Raw genomic sequence first — 20,395 nt, 5'->3', positions numbered from 1 at the left:
CATAAATAACACTATACTGTACAATACAGACATAAATAACACTATACTGTACAACACAGACATAAATAACACTATACTGTACAATACAGACATAAATAACACTATACTGTACAATACAGACATAAATAACACTATACTGTACAATACAGACATAAATAACACTATATAATACAGACATAAATAACACTATATAATACAGACATAAATAACACTATACTGTACAACACAGACATAAATAACACTATACTGTACAATACAGACATAAATAACACTATACTGTACAACACAGACATAAATAACACTATACTGTACAATACAGACATAAATAACACTATACTGTACAATAGAGACATAAATAACACTATACTGTACAATACAGACATAAATAACACTATATAATACAGACATAAATAACACTATATAATACAGACATAAATAACACTATACTGTACAACACAGACATAAATAACACTATACTGTACAATACAGACATAAATAACACTATACTATACAATACAGACATAAATAACACTATACTATACAATACAGACATAAATAACACTATACTGTACAATACAGACATAAATAACACTATACTATACAATACAGACATAAATAACACTATACTATACAATACAGACATAAATAACACTATACTATACAACACAGACATAAATAACACTATACTATACAATACACACATAAATAACACTATACTGTACAACACAGACATAAATAACACAATACTATACAATACACACATAAATAACACTATACTATACAATACACACATAAATAACACAATACTATACAATACACACATAAATAACACTATACTATACAACACAGACATAAATAACACAATACTATACAATACACACATAAATAACACAATACTATACAAGAAAATGCAGATGACGAATTTGGATATAGAATGAATAAAATATATAAAATTTGAATATAGAATATGAACAATCAGTAATGTACATATAGTGTGGAAGTGCAAATAACAATATTGTGCAATATTATGCTTTTTGTACAATATACAGCAGCAGTAGTGTGTAATATATACAGATGATGTGATGACTGACAGTCGTGATAATGCAGTACTTATAGATATGAAGCAGTGAATATAATTATGGTGAGTTGTTAATCAGGGTGATTGTCTGGGGCAAGAAACTGTTCCTGTGTCTGGCAGTTTTAGTAAGCAAAGTTCTGTAGCACTGCCAGAAGGGAGGAGCTGAAAGAGGTTGTGTCCAGGGTGCGAAGGGTCAGTAGTGATTTTTCCTGCCCGGTTTCTGGTTCTTGTCATACAAGTCCTGGGGGGTGGGCAGGGGGGCGGCAATTATTTTTTCTGCTGTTCTAACCGTGCGTTGCAGTCTGTTTTTGTCCTGTTTTGTTGCTGCACCAAACCAGATGGTGATGGATGTACTTACTGTATGTGAACAGGACAGATTTAATGACTGCAGTGTAGAACAGCATCAACAGCTCCTGTGGCAGACCAAACTTCCTTAATTGACATACTGTAGAAAGTACATCATCTGCTGGGCCTTTTTGGTGATGGAGTTTATGTTGCACTCCCATTTCAGGTCTTGGGAAATGATAGTGCCCAGAAACTTGAATGGGGCACTGTACCATTTCCCAAGACCTGAAATTAGAGTGCTTTATAAATGTACATATACAGCGCTTTATAAATGTATTTATTTTACTTTGACTGAGTATTGATAAGAAATATGTAAACTAACCTAAAAATAAATTGTTGTAATATATTTCATAATTGAGCAGATTTCATCTATCTGCATTTGGTTTAGTCGAATCTACGTCACGATTAGACGTGAAGGTGATTGAAGGCGACCTCTAGTGGTGAAGTTTGGAAGTGAAAGTGTACTATAACTACTATTAGTACTTGTTCTTCTTCTTTCGGCTTTTCCCTTCAGGGGTCGCCACGGCGAATCATCTCTCTCCACCTATCCCTATCTTCTGCATCATCAACACTTGCACCCACTAGCTTCAAATCCTCATTAATTACATCCATATACCTCCTCTTTGGCCTTCCTCTTTGCCTCCTGCCCGGCAGCTCCATGTCCAACATTCTCCTACCAATATACTTACTCTCCCTCTTCTGAACATGTCCAAACCATCTTAATCTGGCCTCCCTAACTTTGTCCCCCAAACGTCCAACATGAGCTGTCCCTCTGATGTACTCGTTCCTAATCCTGTCCAATCTTGTCACTCCCAAAGAGAACCTCAACATCTTCAGCTCGGCTACGCCTAGCCCTGACTCCTGTCTCTTCTTCAGTGACACTGCCTCTAAACCAGTGTTGTATAAAGTACTAGAAAGCAATACTTGTGTAAAGTATCGTACTGGAAAAAGACTTTGGTAGAAGTGAAAGTCACCTTTTAGAATATTACTCAAGTAAAAGTCTTAAAGTATCTGATATTTACTGTACTTAAGTATCAAAAGTCATTTTCTGATATTTATTGTACTTAAGTATTTGAAGTAAAAGAAAAAAGTAAAATGTCAGTGATTTTCGGTAGGCATGAGAGCAGGGGCGGTTCTAGGGTTTCATCTTTAGGGGTTTTAGCCCTCAGTGAGAATTTAAAACAAGAAGAGTTTTATATTATATATTATATGACTACATAGTAAGCCAACAGTTATGGTATTATTAAATGGTAAAAGTGGACACCAAAATGTTATGCATGATGTAATGATGTCAGTCTTGAATCAGATCAGTTCATGTATGTGTGCATTCTCTACAAACAGTGAGTCCGATGAATGCAGTCATTAATAAACAAATATTCACAAGTTCACAAAAACCAAATCAATAAATGTTGGCCGGTCTCACCACTGTCCTCACACCTTCCCCTTGATTCTCGCTGATTTTTTCCTGTCACACAGAACTCCTGACACCTTTCTCCACCCATTCTAACCTGTCTGCACTCGCACTCGCTTTTCCTCTTTCCCACTCTCTTAATTACTCTGGACTGTTGACCCCAAGTACTTAAACTCCTGTACCTTCTTCACCTCTTCACCCTGTAACCTTACTGTTCCACTTCCCTCCCTTTCATTCACACACATGTACTCAGTCTTACCACGACTGACTTTCATTCCTCTTCTCTCAAGTCCAAACCTCCACCTCTCCAGGTTTTCCTCCACCCGCTCCCTGCTCTCACTACAGATCACAGTGTCAACTACTATTACTACTATAACTACTATATTATAACTACTACTTCTACAAAAACAACAACAACAACAATAATAATAATAATAATAATAATAATAATAATAATAATAATAATAACCAGCAGTGGGCCCTTGAGCAAGGCCCTCAACCCTCCCTGCTCCAGGGGCAGCTATGTATCATACCTGCCCCTGCACTCTGACCCCAACCTCCTCAGTTGGGGTATGTGAAGAAAAGAATTCCACTGTGCTGTAATGTATATGTGGCGATAATAAAGGCTTCTATGCCCCCCCCCCCCCCTTCTAACGTTCCTGTTCTATAATAATAATGATGCATAAATGTTAAATAAATGCAATACTCCTATATTTTGGGATTGATCTATTAATACATTTTAGAGTCAATATATCATTTAAATAAAGTGAATTTAAATAAAGGATACCAAACTTTAATAAATTTAATGCTTAACATGTTTGAACAAGATCGTGTGGTGAAATCGCTAACAATTTCACGTCTTAATCATTTTACTTTTATTTGTATATTATTTACCAATATATTTTGTATTTATTTTTATCTCATTTTCATTAATCATTTGTACTAAAATAATAAAATATTCATAGGTAATTAACAGAATTTAAACAGAATTGAAGAAATTAAAATTGAACAAATACGCCATCGCTGTATGTGTATTGATTTATATTTCCCTTGATAAATAATGTCTATGATTTGGATTCATTCAGCTCACTCAGATTGATGTTGCGTGTGTCAGATTGAGGCAGGTTCATTCCTGAGAAAACTTTTACACGGGTTTGACGCAGGTTATATATGAGTGTGAATTTATTTATTTCCAGTACAAGCCGACTCGACTCGACTCAGCTCACAAAAAAAAAAAAAGATTTACAATCTGCCAAATAAAAATAAAGCAAACACTAAACAATGCATCCTTTCAATAAAATATTCAAATCATTTCCATTTTCAGAAACTGAATTTCAGTTTGGAGGAATCTGTGTTTGGGAAACGTATATATTACAGAATAATTCTTTAAGATGCTTTTCCTCCGGTTTCTTCTCCTCTTCAGACGTTCATGGCCAGCATCAAAAACTGTAGAAAAAATTCAAATGAAAAAACATTTATTAAACATAGAAAATAGAAACGTTTGTATATTTTATTCTATAAAATCCCCGTCATGTTATAGTTCATATTTATTTGTAAAGCCGAAACATGACCACCTACTTGTTGGAAGTTCATGTTCACTTCTCCTTTTCCTTTGGTGTCCAAGGCTTTGAAAACTCCTATAATATATAAATAAAACAAATTAATTAAAAGACTACTTTTAAGCTAATAAACAATTAATCATATGAGTATTAGTGAGTATATAATATTAAGCCCTGCTCAATCTCAGTAGTGTTGTAGAAATGTTGACTCCTTTTGGTAAATCGGATCATTCGAGCCGACTCCTTGAACATTCAAACAGCTCGTTGACGTAATGCTTTATTTATTTATTTGTTTGTTTGTTTATTTATTTATTTATTTATTTATTTATTTATTTGTTTGTTTATTGACTAAAAAAGCTAGCGATATAACGCCGTGTGATATTTGTCTGTGATCGCTGTGCTAAACCTCACTGTACCTGTTAATAAAGATCACGTTAGACGTATTCTATGGTTATGTTGACTCATAACACACAAGTCAAGCTGCTTTCTCTAAATAAGAGTTCGTGGCGATTTACTGTATATAATGCTAGTCGACATTATGTAATTTGCCTAATCTGGGAAATGTAAGCAAAACTATATTCACTAACAATTCTTAACCTGTCACATAGTCGGTATCGTTAACTAGCGTTAACTGAGACGACAACTTATCGACTTATTACACGAGTTATTGGAATCGTAAACTTTAGCATGACCGAATTACAACTGTCTTTACAGATGCTGTTTACAAAATACATATAAGAAAGCATTAAAGTCACCATTGTGTAATTTTAAATCCATTATGGCCTTAACTCAGATAATATCCGCCTTTGGTACAGTCTACATTGTGGTCAAAGCAGATGCCTTTCTGTTTAATGGGATGTAAATTCATGTTTATTTTGAGTTTCAGGTAACTCACGGAACATGTTCTCCAGGCGGACGATGCAGGTGAGGTAATCGTCGAAGTCGATTTCATAGTTATCATCCGCAAACCTCAGCGCTATCAGCTGAAGTAGCTGATTATTCAGTTGAATACCTTTAAAAAAAACCAATTATTTAGTGTGAAAGAGCGTAAACCATTTTTTACTTAAACACTGACTGACACTGCATCTTAGCGACAGACATTTTTTTTTCCGTATCGCGTCAGAAACCACATCAGGATTTGTTGGTGTGTATGAAAATGGAGCTGGAACAGAAATCATTAGTGATGTGTTTAAACTATTTTAGAATATTAAAACCTCAATACTTTCCTATTTTCCTGTCAGCGGCGGCCAAAGCGAATCATCTGTTTCCTCCTAACTCTATCCTCGTCATCCTCTTCATTTAACACATCCATAGATCTCCTCTTTGTCCTTCTTTTTGACCTCTTACCTGCAGCTCCATCTCCAACATCCTTCTACCAATATAACCATCTCCCTCCTCTGTACATGTCCAAACCATCTCAATCTGGTCTCTCTGTCCCTGTCCCCAAAACAGCAAACCTGAGCTGACCCTCTGAGGTGCTCTAATCCTGTCCATCCTCGTCACTCCTAAAGAGAACCTCATCATCCTCATCTCTACTACCTCCATCTCTGCCTCATGTCTTTTCCTCACTGCTGCAGTCTCTAACCCATACAGCGGAGCTGAGAACCTCATCATCCTCATCTCTGCTACCTCCATCTCTGCCTCATGTCTTTTCCTCACTGCTACAGTCTCTAACCCATACAGCAGAGCTGAGAACCTCATCATCCTCATATCTGCTACCTCCATCTCTGCCTCGTGTCTTTTCCTCACTGCTACAGTCTCTAACCCATACAGCAGAGCTGAGAACCTCATCATCCTCATCTCTGCTACCTCCATCTCTGCCTCGTGTCTTTTCCTCACTGCTACAGTCTCTAACCCATACAGCAGAGCTGAGAACCTCATCATCCTCATATCTGCTACCTCCATCTCTGCCTCGTGTCTTTTCCTCACTGCTACAGTCTCTAACCCATACAGCAGAGCTGCTCTCTCTCACTAATGTCTTTTAATATTAATATTGGGACCAAAAGATACTTAATAATGGTTTGAAAAATCAAAACTATTTGTATTCACACACATGATCCATGATATCGCTCCATATATCACACACCGTCACGGGTTAAAATAGGTCAGTGAAGCAGATAGGAAAATGCATTAATCCCAGCGGAAGCCAACGGTAATAATATTGTCACATAATACCTATATAATTATTATTAGAGTTATATATCGATTCGCCTCAGACAGACGATGTGCTCACCTGTTGCTTTGAGAGCAGACCGTAGTTCATAGGAGGACATGCGTCCACTTCGGTCAGTATCAAACGCTAGGAACAGCATCTGCAAAGAAGACGTTTGACAAAGTATGACGACATGCAGCACAATGTGACATTTTCCAGGACATCATTTCCCCGTTGTTTCTCTGTTCTATTAAATGAAGAGGTTTGTAAACAGTAAAATAGTGTAAGTAATATAAAAATGGCAGAGATTGCTTAAGATCTAGTGGCCCTTGAGGAGCCCCACACAGAGAATATATTAACAAGGCTTATTCATTCATTCATTCATTCTTTTCCGCTTATCCGAACTTCTCGGGTCACGGGGTTCCTGTGCCTATCTCAGGCGTCATCGGGCATCGAGGCAGGATACACCCTGGACGGAGTGCCAACCCATCACAGGGCACACACACACTCTCATTCACTCACACACACTACAGACAATTTTCCAGAGATGCCGAACAACCTACCATGCATGTCTTTGGACCGGGGGAGGAAACCGGAGTACCCGGAGGAAACCCCCGAGGCACGGGGAGAACATGCAAACTCCACACACACAAGGCGGAGGCGGGAATCGAACCCCCAACCCTGGAGGTGTGAGGCTAACGTGCTAACCACTAAGCCACCGTGCCCAATCAAGGTTTAATAGCTGTATATTCAACTTATTATTTACTATCAGATATCAGCATAAAATTGTGAAATGTGTTAAATAGTTAGCCAGATAGTCAAGAAACAGCTACAATTACTAACAATATACCACCATATATGATTTTACCCTACTGTACTAAGTGATGTTATTCCCCTAGTTAGCTTTTAACCTTTTAACCTAACGTAGATCGTTCTTATTTAAGCTACAGACAAAACGTTTAACAATTAGACACGACGTGTACAATTTATTCTAGCATACATCATTAAGAAAGAAGTAACTGGAAAGAAATAAAGGTCCATTTTGATTCTCACCATCCACTTCTTCATCTTTTCCCAGAAGATCTTAAACTCCTGAAACTCGATCATTCCCGATCCGTCCGCCTATCCTTCTGGTTCAGGAAAAATCTTAACACCTTATACAGCAGCTATGAAATAACCAACTTTATCAACATCAAGGTAACTCCATTACACTAATATACTGTAAGTATTCTCACAAATAACAAGGAGCATCGATGTTTTTGCAGTAAGCAGAATATCTGTAGTTCATTTCCCATGAACTATGAATAAGCGTTAGAGGATACATCCATCAGGTTGATGATACTGTGGCAGGTGTTCAGACTCACTCCATCAAATTTAATCTCTTTCCCTGTCAGAAATAAAAAAAAGTCATGAGGCTTTGCAGTAGTCAAATGCATTTTCTAGTTTAGGAGAATGAATCATATCAGGCTGTGTTGTAAAGCAGTTTAATGAAATCAGACTTACTCCTGCTCAGTACTCCATTTAGGAGGTCCATCAGCTCATGGGCACTGATGGCCTGATCCTGCAACCAGACAGCAAGAACATCAGTCATATGGCATTTTTATTTCCTATTAACAACTTGATTTAAAAAAAATAAAATTATTAAATAAGAACAAATAAGACCATTCATTCATTCATTCATTTTCTACCGCTTTATCCGAACTTCTCTGGTCACGGGGAGCCTGTGCCTATCAGGGATACACCCTGGATGGAGTGCCAACCCATCACAGGGCACACACACTCATAAACACATACTCACACACTACGGACAATTTTCCAGAGATGCCAATCAACCTACCATGCATGTCTTTGGACCGGGGAGGAAACCGGAGTACCCGGAGGAAACCCCCGAGGTACGGGGAGAACATGCAAACTCTACACACACAAGGCGGAGGCGGGAATCGAACCCCCAACCCTGGAGGTGTGAGGCAAACGTTCTAACCACTAAGCCCCCGTGCCCCCACCAGGCATTTAATTAATATAAAATTATTGGCACCCTATCAGAAGAGAAAGAGATGTTGTGTGCCTGTTGTAGCAGATGGGCCACAATGGGTGATTTGGGTTTTATCAACTTTGGTGACTGGGTTTTATCAACATAAACACACACAAAATGTAAATGAAAATTTGTTAAAATTTGGCTAAATTTTTTTTTTTTTTTTACTTTGGCTTGGATTACAAACAACACTTGCATACAACTTTAACAAAAGATAATTGAGTCCCAAGATGTTAGAGAATTTCACATTAAGTGGCTGGTTAATAACATTCTGTTTAGACTTGAAGTAAAAAAAAAAAAAAAAAGCACATCTTTGTCAAAGTTTGCCATCTTACCGAGCCAGCGACCTGTTCGAACAGTTTCCTTAAGCCCTTTTCTTCCGCCGTCTCCTCCTCGGGCTGAGTCGGCAGTGGCGGCTACCGATCAAAAATACAACTTTTGTTTAAACACATGATGTAAACGAACCGATCGGCAAAAATGTACGACTTGAAATATCATGCCAGTAGGAGTACAGGTAAACGCAGACGGTGTATAGATAGAGCGTAGATTCTTGACTTTCTTCAGTCCGAGCTATCAGCTATCGCACGTCCATCCAGACCAGTTTTTTTTAGGAAGATCATAAAGGTTCTAGTGTAAATACGGATGTAAATATGAAAGAAAAGTCTAAGGCTAAAAAAATCTTTACTTACTTCAGGCAGGTCAGCTTCGATAGTGTTGCCCATCTCCCTGTTCACACAGAGCATTTGTTCAGCGTTTTACACATAAACCTAAAGTTTAAACACTTGCAGTAAAGCTTGTAAGGCCATTGGTGTAAATTTGGGTAAAAAAAAAAAATCATCAGCTACTAAATTGAAGTGTGTTGATTTTTGTGTAATATAATGCCTATGTAGCCTTGGGGTACATACAGCGCTCCGGCTTTGGTCTCAGAGAAGATGCGCACTAGGAAGTCTGCCTCCTTGTGGGGCTGGAAGGTGGTGGGCACTATCAGGTAGTTGCCTGGTGGGAGGACGAAACGCTCAGACACCTCACGTGTGTTGATGTAGGTGCGGCTGCGTGCTTTCGAACCGTTGAATCGGAAGAAATCTTTGTCTGCGTGGTCCTCGTTATTAGGGCACTGATGGAAAAAACAGATATAAAGACTCACTTTCTCATGTTAGTTGTTTATCTGTTGTGCAGCAGAGTAAGTCTTACGCACTCTGACCTGATAGATGGCAAACCCGATGGTCTCCATGTCGAGCCCTTCCTTGCGCAGTTTGCGCCGATTCTTCTGCATGAGGGCTATGATGACATTGCACTGATTATCTGATTTTGCATCCTCTAGCTTCAGCTTGAACTGTGGGTTTGTCCAAAAGGTGTCTGATGTGAAAACAGACATGTGAAGTTAATCAGGTGTTAGAGAAAATGGGTTACAGCCTGACCAAAACTTTCTGCCTGAGGATACAACAGGACCACGTCTTTCTCCAGAGGGGAGCTATGGGGTGGATAGGATGGAGAGTGTGGGATTGAAGGGAGAGGGATCGACTCCTACAGTAGCTGGAGGTTGTATCTGAAGCATATCTCATATACACAACTGAGCTGGACTCCAAAAGTTCTTCAAGGGTTCTTTGGACGAGTTAATGGTATTAGCATATTTCTCTTGGATAGTCCTCCTTACAGATCAAACTGCTTAAACCCACCAATGTGTTGTGTATCTCATTTCATTAGGCATTAGGCTTCCTGGGCAGCAGCTTTCTACATTGTGCTGATTTTCGACTTGGCTGATCAGCCATGAACTTCCAATTCTTTGTGAAAGAAAAACAGTGAGAAAGCTTTGCACTTACCGATGAAGTTTCTGCAGCCTCCGGCGGTGGAGCCCCGTATCCAGCTGCCATCCAGCACATTCACATTCCATTTCTTCTTGGTGTCATCCGTCAGGGAGTCTGGAGTCAGGTTACACAGTTCCACCCTGTCATAGTTTGCCTTGAAGTCCTCAAACTCCATCCTGCAATACAACAACCGGTTGTATTCAATTCTAAGGTTAGAGTTAGGGTTAGGGTTAGGGTTAGGGTTAGGGTTAGGGTCAGGGTTAGGGTTAGCTAACCCTCCCTTTGATCAAACCCAGTTGGATAAGCACATATCCTTAACGCTGAAAGATCTCGATAATCTATAACCTTTATCCTTAAAGTGTTCTGTACAATACAATTGAGACAGCTGAGAGTTTTGAGACAACGGTGCAAATTAAGGGCTTAGCCATGGAAGCTTGGCAGTGTCTGGATTTAAACTCACAACCTTCAGCTTTAATCACTAAACCACCAGTTCCCCAAAAACCATTTTAGAACCCAAAACTATACCAAACAATACAGATAGCTGAAACATTATTTAGTTTCATATGAATAATTATTTCAAATAATTTGTGAAATAAGGTTCATACCAGAACTCTCCATCATCTGTGGCATTTTCGAGCAGTCTGATCTTATCGGATTTATCCACGACGCTCCATTCTCTGGAACTGCAAGGAAACAGGTACACATAGACAAATTAATATTGAATTACAATTCAATAGTATCCTGCATTAGCAAATAGGATATATATTTCTAGGTCTATGTACATTTTCCTACAGCACAGTAAAGCAATTCAAACTGATATGTTTGGTGTCTGAAAATTAATAGAGGTTGTTTGCTTCCATAGTATGTTTTTCCAGTTGAAATTGGAACTATATAGTAATAATGCCATGGTAATCTCAGTGCAATTCCAGTTTCAGACATTCAGAGGCGGAGTTAATTGGTGGAATGATACCACCAATTAACGTTTCACTGTTCTGCTGTGGGGGGCACCACGGTGGCTTAGTGGTTAGCACGTTCGCCTCACACCTCCGCCTTGTGTGTGTGGAGTTTGCATGTTCTCCCCGTGCCTCGGGGGTTTCCTCCGGGTACTCCGGTTTCCTCCCCCCGTTACAAAGACATGCATGGTAGGTTGATTGACATCTCTGGAAAATTGTCCGTAGTGTGTGAGTGTGTGAGTGTGTGTGAATGAGAGTGTGTGTGCCCTGCGATGGGTTGGCACTCCGTCCAGGGTGTATCCTGCCTCGATGCCCGATGACGCCTGAGGCACAGGCTCCCCGTGACCCGAGAAGTTCGGATAAGCGGTAGAGAATGAACGAATGAATAAATGTTCTGCTGTGCCCCATCACCAGAAAGTTTTACTATACTGCTGTATCACATCAGCAAATTTGTGAGATATCACTGAAGAAATAAATATAGTGATGTATTTTGAGGCAAAATGTTTTTGATGAGATTATTTGGTAGCCAGATTAGCTCCAGCACAAGACTAAAGAAGCGAACATAAGACACAAAGAATGTCTTGGCTGATCGATAAATACATAAAATAAATGGATATTGTTACGAAAAAAGTTTTAACATCTATAGATCTGTCGTTAGATTTTATGGTCAAATCATGACTAGGAGGGACGTACTTATCACTCCAGGGACCGTTCCATTCCACCTGACCCCAGGGGTTTCTGATCCGGATCAGTCGCACTTTCCCCCCTCTGTAGTTCACCTGAAGAAAAACATTGAGAAAAAGATTAGAGGCCATATACTGTAGATGCCAATTCATGTAAGGCGAAAGCAAAGAATAACAGTTCCTCAGGTTTGGATTAAGAGTATAATTACCTCTTCCAAGCCAGTGACGGAGTAGGCGTGACCTTTGACCAGGCCTGTGGAGGTCTGAGCTTCTGATTCAGCCGAGCTGGTGATCTATAGAGAAAGAGACATGCCCTATGGATGAATGTGTTAGCATGATAAGTTCTTTTTTAGACTCAAAGCTTATTCTGGTATTTCAGCTTCAGCTTCACAAGATCTGACATTTTAAAGTTCTGGCAAACAAGTGTTTCTTTATCAGGGTTTCAAGTAGAACCTCTTAATAAAGCAAGGAGCCCTGTGGATTTACCAGCTCCAATCAGATTCTGTGATACTATAGAGGAGATGTGATCTTTTACAGCAATTTGTTTCATTCTTACGTCTATGGAGCAGCCCATCATGGAGCCTCTGTCCAGCGCCTTCTTCAGGATGGCGAAAAGGTCTGAGGGAGCTTGCTTGGTTTCGTATATTTCTCCAACTCCACCAGTGAAGTCCTCCAAGGCCTCCAGGGTGGTGCCTCCCTTCAGAGACTCGTAGCTGCCGTTCAGTCTGATGCACAAACGCAGATGCGGTGCTGAATAAACTACAGCTCAGAACCACGCCTTATAAAAATAATTGAAGGACATGCAATTATTTTCTAACGAGGTTCTACTTATTGCTGTGGCCACAACTTTACAGTAAAAAAAAAAAAATTTGGAGGCTGCGTGGTGAGATACTTCTACATAAACTCACCTGAGTTTCTTTTGTTTCTATCTATACTGGGCAGGGTTATTCTTGGCTACGTAAACTCTCGTGTACAGTATGTGTCTTCTGCCTTAACATAACTGAGTTAGCAACAAAAAAAAGCAATCTACTGAAGAAGTAATCAATAAACAAAACTACCAAATGTAATCATTATCATTTATATAATAAATGTACGCAAACTAGCAAGTAAAAGATAACTTAGCAGAGCATGCTAACTAATGACCAGTGAAAAATGTTAACAGGGCTCGCGTGACATCTCCAAACCCCCCACCCCCGCAACCCAAGCCCCAAAAAGGTATTTCAAAGTATTTGTTTACTTTCCATTTATTAATTTTGTGTGTGTGTGTGTGTGTGTGTGTGTGTGTGGACTCCTTTATCATTTGTAATGTTGCTCCAATTTAAAACAATTCAGCACAAGCCCAGACATTTTTAGGGTCATGATTGAGGACAATGTCCCTTCCAGAGACAAGCTGTTTCGTGTTGAGGTTTTGTTCAAACCGACCATCGAAAATACCCTCGCTAATGTTTTTTTTTCAGTGGTTGTTGCGTTAAATCTTACCCAGATAGTGCTATTTTCTGATTGGCTATTGTGCAGCCTCTTTTTTTTGATTGGCTGATAAGTGTCAGGCTCGACTAAGTGCTCCAGGGGAGACGCGCTTGATCGTGCGGTGCGGACCGATACATTTTGGGCTCTGCGGCTTATTAAATATATGATAAATAGTCAAAAAGATTTTATGCGTGAGAAATACGATGTGAGGTGGGAAAGCGTGAGAAAAGACCCAAATGCGTGTCTCCCAAATGTCACTCTCAATGCGTGACACTTGACAGCCCTGTGTTACGCTAATGAGAGAAAGCTAATACAGTAAGGGCAACATAGTGAAAAAATATAACCTCGTGTAAGAACTCTAACACAATGAGTGAAAGCTAACTAGTGAATGCAAACAGCTAGTGATGGGTTTTACTTGGCATAGGCCTTCTCCAGCAGTGCACTCCAGAACTCGTTGCTGTCAGCTGAATGGAGCATCACCAGCTTGTTCCTCACACACGGCAGCCTGTCATCTACAACCACGTCCAGCCATCGGTTATGCTGCCAGAACTAGAACACACATACGCACATACACATTTCAGTTTATTTACTCTTTTATTTATTCAGGTATTAAATTAAACACAATATCAAATCTCGGGGCTGCTGAGATTCACCTGGAAGTGAAAGATTCCAGCGTAGCCACGATCAAAACTCTGGTCAGGTGGTACGACCCTCGACAGGATCTCCTTATCCATGGTCAATGAGGCAATGGCTGCTAACAACCAGCAGTCTCCTACACACACACACACACACACACACACACACACACACACACACACACACACACACACACACACACACACACAAAACTGGGTCAATATCTCCTTTGTTTCTGTCAGATACTAGGACTGATTCTATAATGCTTTTAAATAAGCGACATAGGCACAAGGTATAAAATGACAAGACAGCTCCGAATATAAAATCCTATAATCTTAAATTTCTTTAACACAAAAAGTTTAGGATCGGTATGTTTTCTTTGGCTTTGACCGTATTATTCAATGAAAATTTGTAGTAATGTTTCACGGTGTCATTAGGTTCCTAAGACAACGCGTCATCTACGATAATTCTTTCAGAATTACAGATTTCAGATCTTGTTTGAGAACTTCGACATCAAAAATCCGACACGAGACACGAAGGGCGACCCTCAGCAGGATGCTACCACCACCATGATGGTGTGCTCAGGATAATGTGCAGTAATGCAGTAATGGTACAGAACCTTTTCCACACATATTTACTGACTTTCTAAACGTTTACGGCATTTAGCAGACACCCTTATCCAGAGTGACTTACAACTGAGCAACTGAGGGTTAAGGGCCTTGCTCAAGGGCCCAGCAGTGGCAGTTCGAACCCATGCCCTTCCGATCAGTAGCCCAACACCTTAACCACTGAGCTACCACATTGTATACGTACATTGTATATGTACATTGGTTCTTAAGGTACATTGGTTCTTAACTTTCTAAACCACCTGTGGCAAAATCCTAAATCCATACAGCCTGACGGTTTGGATTGTCTGAGCTGTGGGTCTCTCCAGCTCCTTCATATTTACCCTTGGCCTCTTGATCGATTCCCTGACGAATCCCATCTTTTCATCGACGCTTCCTCGAGTCATGATTGTGTTAGTCTTTTTCAGTTATGGATTAAATGGCAGAGATGGGGGACTCCAGTCAAGTCATAGTCACAAATTTGAGACTTGCTTGACAGATATTAAAAAAAGACCCGACTCGACTTTGACTTGACATTCATGACTTGACTCAGAGCTAAATGACTCAGAGATAGGGGACTCGACTTGACTCGAGTCAGACTTAAGTCGCAAATTAGAGACTTGAGACTTGCTCGACAAATATCTAAAAAAGACTCGACTCGACTTTGACTTGACATTCGAGACTACCTTGTGACTTGCACGTGTGTGACTTACTCCCACCTCTGTGTTAAACGCTGCGTGGTGAGATACTGAAAAGTTTTTTTCAAGATGCTATTCAGTGAGCAGATGATGTCACTACCACTACCGATGCTTAAACATTATTCCATTTTCATTTCTAAACAATTTTATCCAACTATAATGAGCCCGGTTCTAATATTATGGTCTGTTTTGTGATGATATAATGTACAGTATATCACATGCCCCATCAGTCCCCATTCAGTCCATTTCATTTCATGGTTATAACTATAACTGCCTGAATGAATGTATAGAATGTATACAAGTCATATAACTAACATAGATGATAGATATCTTTATAAAATATCGAGTAATTAAGTAACAGAAGTTATTCTCCACTTATAGCGTACAGTACACACAGTGCTCACTGCTCACCAAGCTGTCCTTGACATATGTCTGTCCTGTCGGCTCCTCCAACAATGAACTTAGGGTCTTTGCAGATTTCCTACATGAGAGAGAGAGAGAGAGAGAAAGAGAGATAGAGAAGGAGGCATTAAGAAGGAAATAAATTCGTGGTATTGATGTGTCACACTGGAATGCTGTTAAAGCGCATTTCTGTGAGTAGGGAAGGGAGGGAACCTGTGCTGTTTCTGTAAGGTGTGGTCACATTTTTAGTGCTGTGATAAAGTAGCAATGTAATGTAGTGGAAAAAAATCTATACTGTCTCTCTATCTCGCTCTCTGTCTCTGACACACACCTCTACACACAGGTGAACACCCACATAAAAAATGTGGTTCCACGGTTGTGAGTAAGTAAACTTGTCCAATAACAAGTTAAATGAATGTGTGTGTACAGTAGGTGTGTGTGTGTGTGTGTGTGTGTGTGTGTGTGTGTGTGTGTGTGTGTGTGTGTGTGTGTGTGTCTGCGCATGTTTTGTATCTTGATGGACACCAAATATCTCCAACTGGAGATACAGTATCTGAAACTTTTGGCTGGTCCCCATTTGCCTGATCTCCGTAAGAAAGAAATCTTTTAGAGACCGATAAAAATTGAGATTCATTTTAAATCTTACATTAATCTTCATTCAGCATTTAGTTTTAGCATAGCATTCATTATCTGCTCTGCATTAATTGTTATGTCAGTGCAAGGTCCTCATAAGTAGGTCCTCACAAGTATAGTAAGACCTGAGTGTGTGTGTGTTAAAAAAAAATCAAGTAATAAACCCTTAAATAAAGGTTTAATGACAAGACAAACTGTCATAAATAACAGGAATTATCATTATATTGTATGTTAGCATTAATAATTAAAACATGCCCAAGCATGCTACAACATGTCCATAAGTCGTGACCTAATGTTTAGGAAGTTGTGGCCTAATGGTTAGAGAGTTTGACTCCTTACCCTATGGTTGTGGGTTCGAGTCTCAGGCCGGCAATACCACGACTGAGGTGCCCTTGAGCAAGGCACCGAACCCCCTCAACTGCTCCCCGGTCGCCGCAGCATAAATGGCTGCCCACTGCTCCGGGTGTGTGTTCACGGTGTGTGTGTGTGTGTTCACTGCTGTGTGTGTGCACTTTGGATGGGTCAAATACAGAGAACAAATTCTGAGTATGGGTTACAGTACTGTACTTAGCCGTGTGTCACGTCACTCACTCACTAAAAAAAATTCTGACTATGAGGTCTTGCTGACTTCCAAGTATTCTTTATTTGCCACGCTAGCATGTTGGGAATTCTTTAAACTGAACATAACTTTATTTGTTTATTTTAGGACATCCAATCATCTGCACAGGTTTCCGAGAAACGATTCGCAAAAACATCGAGTGTTGTTTAAAACAAGAGGTGTTTGTCGTGTTCATCAGTCTGCTGTGTGTAACCTCGTGACTCCACCAGTCATCGGTTTACACTTAAGTGTATTTATATTTTAAAGGGCCGATGCAGGATCTTTTTTCACGAGCAATCCAAAATATACCGAATATAAAAAAAAAATCCCGTCTAAATTATACGTATTTTTTTCTGACGGGACGACTGAACCAGAAAGACTTGTTCTCGTAGTGAGGAGGGGGAAAAGGAGGGGGAGGGGAGGAGGAGGAGGGGCTGAGAGACGACTGTACATTGTTTTATTTACTTTAATCCTAAAAGCCATATTAATCAACAGGTTACTTAGGGATGTCAACGTATTAAAGGAATTCATGCTGTGTATATATTACAACTGCCATGAGACTGCTTTATAATATATAAATATATATAATATATAATTTCTTTACACAGATATAATTTCTTTACACAGATATAATTTCTTTACACAGATACCGTCTACAATGATGGCATTTGGAAGAAGCCCTTATGGTAGACTTTGATGTATTTTTTAAAGCAGGTTTATAATTTCCTTAGGATTTATCCAGTTATTAAAATCGAATTTTAATATTTAATCTACACCACCAGAAGTGATTCAAGCCATGCTTCGATTCCCCAGCATGTCCCAGTGGATCAGTACTGTCTCAATGGTCAAGGCTGTGGGGTAATGGTCAAGATGATTAGAAGGTTGGGTATTCAAGACCTTGCCAATGTTATGCCCTTGAGCAAGGCTTTTAGCCCTATCTGCTCTCGGGTAGTGTTTTTATAGCTGACCCTGTGATCTGTCCACAGTTTCCTACAGTAACTAGCTGTAATGCATAAATAATGTGATAATGTGATAAATAAAATGTCCCCCTATCACGTCCACCCATCTTTAAGACTGATGGAGATAATTAAGCAAGATGATATTACATTCACACAATTGATGTCTGGTTCAATCCTGAGCTTGATTTCCTGCCTCTTTGGAGTTTTGTATGTTCTCCATGTGTCAGGATGGATTTCCTCAGGGGTCTTCCATAAACTCGCTTGTAGAATTGTAACTGTTCGAATCCCCTTGGTGTGATTCAGTGTGTGAATGTGGTGTCTTGTAATGGACTTGGCTCAAGCTCGAGGTGTGTCCTCAGCTCAATCTCTGCATCGATCTACTGTGACCCTAAACATTCTGACTAAGATTTACACTTAAACACAGAGTCCTTTAGTTGTCTTTATTGTCGTTATTATATTATAGTCGTTATTTTGCACTAAAGCTAAGTGTCTAAAAAAGTGTCTAAGTGTCTAAAAGCTAACTATTCCAAATATTTCCCTAAAGCAGGCATTAGGCTTGTCAGCTTTCTCATCCTACAGCATTCCAACATTAAGGTGTCCACCCCAACGTCCAGAGAATGCGAGTCGATGCAGACGATGCCGAAGCCAAATTTACTTTGCCCTCTGGCTCCCCATCAATCACAGCAACAACAGGCGATTGTAGGAGTGTGTGAGTTCATTTATGAAGAAGGGGATAGATCGCGTTTTTCGACAAGTGTGTTATGCTGTCCTCTGTGAGGAACAGTTTGTAGAGATTGGCTAGGTTTGTAGATCCATTCGCTAGGTTTCACATGTCTCAGAGGAAGCATGTGTTAGCTTTTACCTACTCCCCAGTTGGTAGGTGTTGTATGACAGGAGCCTGGCTGATACTCATAAGTGTTATTGCAGCAGGTAAGATGTTGGACTGCTGATTTTAATGATGGAAGCTCAAATCTCAGGATCACGAAGCTGACATTGCTTCAACCCTGAACAAGGCCAATTAACCCTTAGCTGATATACTATACATGAGATAAATGTAAGTTGCTATGGATACGTACGTCTGGTAGGTGCCATAAATGGAATATAAGATGTCACGTTTTTTCTAATTAAAAGCCTGATCGCAAATCCGTTCTACGAATCCATTTGTAGACGTGTGACTGAAATCTTTCTTGCTTTTGACAACCGATGAACTACAGTAAACACAGCTCTATATCTCGATCACTCAGATTCTTGCTCTCTATAGTGTGGTTCTGTACCTACCCCAGGTCGCTTCCATTCAAAGTTGACAGGGACGCTCTCGCTGAAGAAGAGAGACGAGTCTGTGGCAGGGAAATCAGGATCCTCAAAGAGTTTATTCCTTTGCAGGCACTCCTGCCTCAGCTGCTCGTAGGTCTTGCCATCGGCCTGCGTGGGCTCGGATTGGATCTTGTTGACCGAGGTTCTAAACAAAGTGGAAGCAGAAGGCATCCTCACACCTGCTGCAGGATACACACTCAGGAGCAAAGAACAGAAGAAACAAGGGCCTGACGATGCAGAATACGACTGATACAAGCTCAATGTGCCTCAGCTGACGCCCAGCTGTTTGTGTGTGTGTGTATGTGTGTGTGTGTGTGGACTGGCTTGGCAGGTTGTTCGAACTTCTAGAAAAGAAACTGGTTTGACGTCCTGAGCGAAAGTCACCACGCCTGCAGACACTCCCGCTGTGTGAGGCGTGAGAGCTACTACGAGACAGGGAATGTTGTAAAGTTGGAAAAACCTCAATCACGAGGAGAACTACAAACTTAACGATTATTAAAACTTAGTTATTGCTTATAGTCATGTTGAGTCATAGACCTTTACGGGCATGTTTATACCATGAAAGGTCTATGAGAGGAATCTGAGAGGAATCTAAAAACAGTGTGATGCACAGAGATGCACTGATTTAAAACAGAGAATGTGCTTGTATGTGTAATCTAAATCGACAGCTACCGTAGCTGACCATGTCCGGTTTTGATAAGCAAGGACAAGTTTGGGATCTCACATTTCTCTAGTTGAGACCAGTCTGGAACTGGAGTGACGTAGCTGAGGTCGAGGAACTTTCAGAGCCAGATTTCATGTATCATGCTGATTCTGCTGCCATTTCCATTGCTGGACTTCCTGTTCCCCAACCTCACCCCGACCACTCCTAACCTCAACCGAACAAGAGTTTGAGCTGCTCGTGTTATCTGAGCGTAGGCGGGCACAGCGATAATGAGACGGTGCATCTCGTACCCTGCAGCCACTTAAACACGTCAAACAAATATGCTTTCAATGTGTAAAACCTGTAAGTGTTTAAATAACCACCTGTAAGAACCTCCTGAGGGGGCTTAGTGGTTAGCATGT

The 20,395-nt window shown here is 40.1% G+C and overlaps 1 protein-coding gene across 1 annotated transcript; it reads right to left on the bottom strand.

The window, feature by feature from the left end:
* Nucleotides 1–3,998: 3,998 nt before the first annotated feature.
* capn9 (calpain 9) lies at nt 3,999–19,645 on the bottom strand. Its single transcript, XM_027178903.2, has 20 exons — nt 19,295–19,645; nt 15,836–15,905; nt 14,139–14,257; nt 13,901–14,034; nt 12,575–12,743; nt 12,228–12,311; nt 12,029–12,114; nt 10,988–11,065; nt 10,398–10,558; nt 9,779–9,933; nt 9,483–9,691; nt 9,267–9,303; nt 8,913–8,993; nt 8,049–8,106; nt 7,868–7,932; nt 7,599–7,667; nt 6,627–6,705; nt 5,289–5,405; nt 4,413–4,471; nt 3,999–4,280 (listed from the first exon to the last, which is right to left on the bottom strand). The coding sequence occupies exons 1-20, from the start codon at nt 19,499–19,501 to the stop codon at nt 4,254–4,256; spliced, it is 2,064 nt and encodes a 687-aa protein (XP_027034704.1). The 5' UTR covers nt 19,502–19,645; the 3' UTR covers nt 3,999–4,253.
* Between the last annotated feature and the right edge of the window lie 750 nt (nt 19,646–20,395).

This window comes from Tachysurus fulvidraco, chromosome 18 (genome assembly GCF_022655615.1).
Source record: "Tachysurus fulvidraco isolate hzauxx_2018 chromosome 18, HZAU_PFXX_2.0, whole genome shotgun sequence".
Lineage (NCBI taxonomy): Eukaryota > Metazoa > Chordata > Actinopteri > Siluriformes > Bagridae > Tachysurus > Tachysurus fulvidraco.
Note: the sequence above shows the minus strand (reverse complement) of the source record. Positions and strands in the feature narration are given on the sequence as shown.